At 42.6% G+C, this 7,518-nt stretch overlaps 1 protein-coding gene across 1 annotated transcript in view; it reads left to right on the top strand.

Annotated features, from left to right (window-relative positions):
* Positions 1-3,770: 3,770 nt before the first annotated feature.
* The window catches only part of fstl1b (follistatin-like 1b), a 109,573-nt gene continuing 105,825 nt past the window's right edge, over positions 3,771-7,518 (top strand). Inside the window, exons 1-2 of the mRNA XM_043701009.1 lie at positions 3,771-3,874; positions 3,987-4,043. Coding sequence (XP_043556944.1) covers positions 3,872-3,874; positions 3,987-4,043 — 60 coding nt within the window. The 5' untranslated portion in view covers positions 3,771-3,871. The remainder of the gene's footprint in view (positions 3,875-3,986; positions 4,044-7,518) is intronic.

Raw genomic sequence — 7,518 nt, 5'->3', positions numbered from 1 at the left:
GGTTATGGTAGGGGATTTTAACTTTCCAAACATAGACTGGGACTGCCATAGTGTTAAAGGTTTAGATGGAGAGGAATTTGTTAAGTGTGTACAAGAAAATTTTCTGATTCAGTATGTGGATGTACCTACTAGAGAAGGTGCGAAACTTGACCTACTCTTAGGAAATAAGGCAGGGTAGGTGACTGCGGTGTCAGTGGAGGAGCACTTTGGAACCAGTGACCATAATTCTATTAGATTTAAAATAGTGATGGAAAAGGATAAACCAGATCTAAAAGTTGAAGTTCTAAATTGGAAAAGGCCAACTTTGACGGTATTAGGCAAAAACTTTCGAAAGCTGACTAGGGGCAGATGTTCGCAGGTAAAGGAACAGTTGGAAAATGGGAAGCCTTCAGAAATGAGATAATGAGAGTCCAAAGAAAGTGTATTCCTGTCACGGTGAAAGGAAAGGCTAGTAGGTATAGGGAATGCTGGATGACTAAAGAAATTGAGGGTTTGTTAAGAAAAAGAAGGAAGCATATGTAAGGTAAAGACAGGATAGATCGAGTGAATCCTTAGAAGAGTTAAAAAGGCAGTAGGAATATACTTAAGAGGGAAATCAGGAGGGCAAAATGGGGACATGAGATAGATTTGACAAATAGAATTAAGGAGAATCCAAAGGGTTTTTACAACTACATTAAGGACAAAAGGGTAACTAGAGAGAGATTAGGGCCCCTCAAAGATCAGCAAGGCGGCCTCTATGTGGAGCTGCAGAAAATGGGGGAGATACTAAACGAGTATTTTGCATCAGTATTTACTATAGAAAAGGATATGGCAGATAGAGAATTTAGGGGAATAGATGGTGACACCTTGCAAAATGTCCAGATTACAGAGGAGGAAGTGATGGATGTCTTGAAACGCATAAAAGTGGATAAATCCCCAGGACCTGATCAGGTGTGCCCTAGAACTCTGTGGGAAGCCAGAGAAGTGATTACTGGGCCTCTTGCTGAGATATTTGTATCATTGATAGTCATAGGTGAGTGCCGGAAGACTGGAGGTTGGCAAACGTGGTGCCACTGTTTAAGAAGGGTGGTAAGGACAAGGCAGGGAACCATAGACCAGGGAGCCTGACATCAGTAGTATGCAAGTTGTTGGAGGGAATCCTGAGGGACAGGATGTACATGTATTTGGAAAGGCAAGGACTGATTAGGGATAGTCAACATGGCTTTGTGCGTGGGAAATCATGTCTCACAAACTTGATTGAGTTTTTTGAAGTTACAAAGAGGATTGTTAAGGGCAGAGCGGTAGATGTGATCTATGTGGACTTCAGTAAGGTGTTCGACAAGGTTCCCCATGGGAGACTGGTTAGCAAGGTTAAATCTCATGGAATGCAAAGAGAACTAGCCATTTGAATACAGAACTGGCTGAAAGGTAGAAGACAGAGGGTGGTGGTGGAGGGTTGGTTTTCAGACTGGAGGCCTGTGACCAGTGGAGTGCCACAAGGATCGGTGCTGGGTCCTCTACTTTTTGTCATTTATATAAATGATTTGGATGCGAGCATAAGAGGTACACAGTTAGTAAGCTTGCAGATGCCACCAAAATTGGAGGTGTAATGGACAGCGAAGAGGATTACCTCAGATTTCACGAAGATCTTGACCAGATGGGCCAATGGGCTGAGAAGTGGCAGATGGAGTTTAATTCAGATAAATGCGAAGTGCTGCATTTTGGGAAAGCAAATCTTAGCAGGACTTATACACTTAATGGTAAGGTCCTAGGGAGTATTGCTGAACAAAGAGACCTTGGAGTGGAGGTTCATAGCTCCTTGAATGTGGAGTCACAGGTAGATCAGATATTGAACAAGGTGTTTGGTATGCTTTTTTTATTGGTCAGGGTATTGAGTACAGGAGTTGGGAGGTCATGTTGCAGCCGTACAGGAGTTTGGTTTGGCCACTGTTGGAATATTGTGTGCAATTCTGGTCTCCTTCCTATCGGAAAGATGTTGTGAAACTTGAAAGGGTTCAGAAAAGATTTACAAGGATGTTGCCAGAGTTGGAGGATTTGAGCTACAGGGAGAGGCTGAACAGGCTGGGGCTGTTTTCCCTGGAGAGTCAGAGGCTGAGGGGTGACCTTATAGAGGTTTACAAAATTACGAGGAGCATGGATAGGATAAATAGACAAAGTTTTTTCCCTGGGGTTGGGGAATCCAGAAGTAGAGGGCATAGGTTTAGGTTGAGAGGGGAAAGGTATAAAAGAGACCTAAGGGACAACATTATCACGCAGAGGATGGTATGTGTATGGAATGAGCTGCAAGAGGAAGTGGTTGAGACTGGTACAATTGCAACATTTAAGAGGCATTTGGATGGGTGTATGAATAGGAAGGGTTTGGAGGGATATGGGCCGGGTGCTGGCTGTTGGGACTAGATTGGGTTGGGATATCTGGTCGGCATGGACAAGTTGGACCGAAGGGCCTGTTTCCATGCTGTACATCTCTATGACTATGACTCTTGGAGTGGTGCAGCAAGATGCTTACACTGAACCAGGCTGACTCTTGTCTGACTGAAACGTTGACCTTCGTTTGAATGTTGGACCAAATAGACGGGGCCCATCCAAACTTGGCGAGAATGTTGTCACAGAAACACTGAGGGCAGTGACTGAGAAACATCGAACTATTGTTCTCGTTTTAGAAAGAACTGCTTCCAAACTCAGCTTTGGGAACCGCGCAATGTGCATAATAGCCACTCAAGTAATCAATAGGGAAAGAAACGAAGGCAGGGAACAAGAAGTGAGAAATCTCTTAAAAGTTAACCCCTCAAATATAAATCAAACTATAATCAGTTTGCCTGTATTAGGTGCAGCAGGAAAAAAAAAGTCTGCTCACAATGTGGAAACAGCAGTGGATCACGAAAAAGTACCAAACCGTCAGGTCTTGGCTAAATTCACAATTATTGATTACGTTTGATAGTGGTCTGTAAGGTTTTCTAAGTCACTAAGTGGAGGAAAAGTTTTCCTGGCAACTGAATATGTTCAAAGGCGATGGTCAAGTTTTTTTTTGTAATCACTTTGCCCCATCTCAGAAAGCGGATTATGGTTTTAGAGCTTTGATTTCGTCCAACAAGGCGAAAAGGAATTGTGAAATGCCATTGATTTCAGTTTTAACATGTCACACTGGAACACAGCAATACTTCAAATCCTGGGAAGGAAGGAGCGGTCTAATTAAATTTGGGCTGGCGGAGAAGACAGAAACACAGAAAAATGGCAAAACCCTGAAGAAAAATAAAAGACGTCTGCAGAGAATTCTCACGGGACTAACAATTTCAATTCCAGGCTGTGAGAAAGCAGTGAGATTGAAAAAGGTCCAAATGTTCCACAGACCTTTCATTCCCTTCCGTTATCTGCCTGGTTGCATTAATTTATGAGACTGGGTGGTGGTGATGTGAAGGGGGGAGGGGGATGGTGAGTGTGGAAGAAATCCTAAACTGTTCTCATTCCTCTATCCTCAACTTTAAATGGTCAGGTGACCTCGGTTCCTCCAATGACGACGGTAAATTCCTGCAGCTATTCCTTCAGTCTCACTTAACCCCCTGCCGACTCCCTCGAAAAAAAGCTCAGATCTGCACAAATTCGCCACATCTGAGAGCGGGAGAGCTGATCTACTGGGAGCTGGGAGGTTTTCCCTTTTAGCTGGTGGACGGTGTTGGTAAAACTTGGCGCAGATCTGATGTTTTAGTGTTTGCTCCAAGCCACGTCAACAGGGGTGTGAGACAGCTTTAAATCCCGGAGTACTGATCAAATTTCCTTCGAGTCCCCTCCTCCCCGGGTGCCTTGTGTGGACCGAATCCCTGTCTCTCTCTTTCACACACGCTCAGTGCTAGTGCAACTCGATCATCGGAGCGAGATGGTAAGAGTCATTGCGCTTTCTCCTCATTCTTGCCTTTTCCAGCTTTTGTTACCTCTACACTGGCCGCAGTATCATTTTGTTGCATTGACGATCTGCCTCTTATTTTGAACAGGTATTCAAAAGTATTCCGTTTTTTGTCCTTCTAGCCATCGCCTTGATAAATGCTGAAGTAAGTTCGATCTCTTCATTCGCTCCCTTTTCACGCGATTTTCGTGTTCCCGGGGATAAAAGGGACCGATGTTTTGTTTCTGTCTGACAGGCTTGGGCGTTTTCAACGTGAAACAATCCTGGTTCTTTCTTTCTGTCTAGCGGGACTTCGTTGCAGGACAGTTAGATTTCAGGGATTGCTCGTGTTGTTTTTGTGTATGTAACAAATGGTTGGTTTTTCTTTGACTTGGGGGATGGGGCGTAGAGGGGGGATAACATTTGCTTGCTGCTGCAAGTTCAGACCGATCGTGAATGCATGCTGGAAGAGAGATGGAGAAGGGGTTAGTGGGTGGTACTGATGTTCGTGTGGACAAAAAAAAACACAAGACTGAGTCGAAAGCTGGTGGGAAGTAGTGTCTGTAAACTGTGAGATGGGAGTCCAGTGAAAAACTGTGACAAGTTTATCCTCTTGTTAGGTAGTTGGGAGCAGGGGATTACAAACCCTGTTCCCACAGCGACGAGAATTAACAAAAGAAAACTTATCGTAGAAAGTAAGTCGAATATTTTCTGGAAGTGAGGAGGGTCTCATTCTAAAAGTGATCCCCGCCCCCACATCAATAACCAAGAGGTGACACTGTGTAACATAGCCTTCCTACCCTTGGCTCTGCGGTTTAAGTTCGGCACCAGTGAATTCTCTCAGGGTTATCAGTGGTACTTTATCTGTCAGCATAAAGAGAGCTTACTTTGTCTTAGTTTAACTGTGAGCAGCATTTCAAACGCCCACTACAACCCAGAGCACCGTGTTTCAAGTGGCTGCATTTTCTTATTCTCATTGTTAAATCAGTCGTGAGAGCTACACAAAAAATTTTGCGAACTGGGTTCAATATTCAAGCTGTACCAACATGTTTGAAATCTCAAAATATAGAGGAGTCTTGTTACAACAATCCTTAAAGGGACAAGTATTTACTCATTAATTTAATTTACAACTACAAATAAATCTCAATAACATTATTGTTATGCCATAGTGACTAATGTATCCAGTTTCATAAAGATTGAATATTTTTCTAGTTATTTGAATAAATCTAATTTTCCAATTTGAAAATGTCCATATGTCAATTGAATCTTATTTGTATTATTAATTCCTCTCGCTGTTGTAACTGTTAAATTTCTTGCTTGCAATACAGCTATGGTCATTGTTTGGGTAAAGGGTTCATTTCTCTAATGAGTGGGATCTGGCAACTAGTATTCCCAGAAATCTGCACTGGGTTGCCTGTCTTTCATCATCTAAGTTGACTTGGATAAGGGAATCGAGATTTGTCTATTCATTGCAGATGTCATTATTTTGGGAGGCATAATAACTCTTATATGGATGGGAGCAGCAAGTTGCAAAGAGACAGATCTTGGATCACAGTGAGTGCCAGATAGATTCAGTGCCAAAAAGTATGAGGTCATGTGCTCTGGATTTAAGATAAATTGGAATATTTCTTCTTAAGGGTGAGGGACTGTGGAGAAACAAAGAAATTTGGGTATCTATGTACACAAATTACTACTGTACATGTTACTTCACTGGTACAAATAGTAATCAAAACAGTCAAACCTCAAGGGGAGGCAACGTAAAAATGAGGAAGTGATACTTCAGTTGTATAGTCAATGTGAAGTACTGTGTACAGCTTTGTGCACTGCATTTCAGCAACTAAGAGAAACTGAGGACTGCAGATGCTGGAGATTGGAGTCAAAAAGTGTGGCACTGCAATCCCTCCAAGGATTCCTGATGAAGGGCTTATGTCTGAAACGTCGATTCTCCTGCTGCTCGGATGCTGCCTGAACTGCTGTGCTTTTCCAGCACCAGACGTTTCGGCACTGTATTTCAGGAAAGCTATATTGGTCTGGGAAGGTACAGTGCAGATTCATTGAAATACTACTTGGATTTAATGGATTAAGTTATGACAAAAAGTCTTGTAGGTTTGGCTTGTCTTCCCAAAACTTGAGAAGGTTGATAGGTGACCTAATTGAGGTGCATGGAATGGTAGTTCATGGAATAGGGATCAATAAAGTGTGGTGCTGGAAAAAGCACAGTAGGTCAAGCAGCATTTGAGGGGCAAGAGAGCCAGTGTTTCAGGCGGAACCCCTCATTAGGCTGTAGGGTTAAGCCCGAAACATTTGACTCTCTTGCTCTTCAGGTCCTGTCTGACCTACTCTGCTTTTTCTAGCACTACACCTTATCAACTCTGACTTGTCCAACATCTGCAGTCCTCACTATCTCCTAGTTCTTGGAATAGGAAAGATGCATACAAGTTACACCCACTGGTGAAGTAAGCCTAATTGAGAGAATGCAATGTTAAAAGTTAAACCAACATTTAGGAATAAAATTAAGAAGCAATTTCTGATGATAAAGATTAGAGGAAGTCTGGAACATGCTCCCCTTCAAGAGATCATAGATAGTGAGTCAGTTGAAGTCTTCAAGACAAATATTGATAAGTACACTGAACACAAATCTTAATGACTCGTGACTCCGTGCAACTGAATTAAACCCTGCTGTTACTATTCAGTCAAAATCTCTCCCAAAAAATGGTCAGCACTGAGGATGACACATATTCTTTCTAATCACTTTACAAATCTATCTATAATAATTCATTTTCTCAAGGCCACCAGGGATGTGCAACAAATGCTTGTCTGATTTCTTGAATGAATAAATAATTGAGTGCATATAGTCTTTAAAAGATTCCTGTAGCAAATTCATTTGAAAGTGGTAGATGCTTTTAGTATCTACCTTGCAATAGACTTCTGGACAGATTGATGCTGAGTTATGATTACTACTTTGTATTTATTTTTAATCAGCCTATTCAGACATCCTGTGACACAATTCCAGGTCAAGTGAGATTTGAACCCAGGTAAAAACAACGACTGCAGATGCTGGAAACCAGAGTCTAGATTAGAATGGTGCTGGAAATGCACAGCAGTTCAGGCAGCATCCGAGGAGCAGTAAAATCGATGTTTCGGGTTAAAGCCCTTCATCAGGAATACAGGCAGAGAGCCTGAAGGGTGGAGAGACCACCGACACACTCCAGGCTCTGATGTAGGGACACCCTGGCACACGGTGACGCCTGGAATTAAGTCTAATAATGACCATGAAACCATTGTCAATTGTCAGAAAAAGCCCACTGGGTTCACTAATGTCCTTACGGAGGAGACTGCTATCCTTACCTGGTCTGGCATACATGTGACTCCATACCCACAGCAATGTGGTTGACTCTTAACTGCCCTCTGGCAAACAGGGATGGCAATAAATGTTGCCCTAGCCAATGGTGCCCACATCCCATAAATGAATAAAAAAAACTACCATTGTGCCATAAGATCTTGCATACAACCTTGTTGTGGAAAAAGTTGAGCTGGTTAAGAAAGTGGTTGAAAGGCAGGAGACAACATTAAAGAAACCGGCAGCAGCTGTAATAGGCAGGATGTGGCTTGTTTGGGGGAATCAACAATTCACCATGTTT

Source organism: Chiloscyllium plagiosum, chromosome 12 (genome assembly GCF_004010195.1).
Source record: "Chiloscyllium plagiosum isolate BGI_BamShark_2017 chromosome 12, ASM401019v2, whole genome shotgun sequence".
Classification (NCBI taxonomy): Eukaryota; Metazoa; Chordata; class Chondrichthyes; order Orectolobiformes; family Hemiscylliidae; genus Chiloscyllium; species Chiloscyllium plagiosum.
The sequence above is the reverse complement of the archived record's forward strand: the minus strand, read 5'-3'. Positions and strand labels throughout refer to the sequence as shown.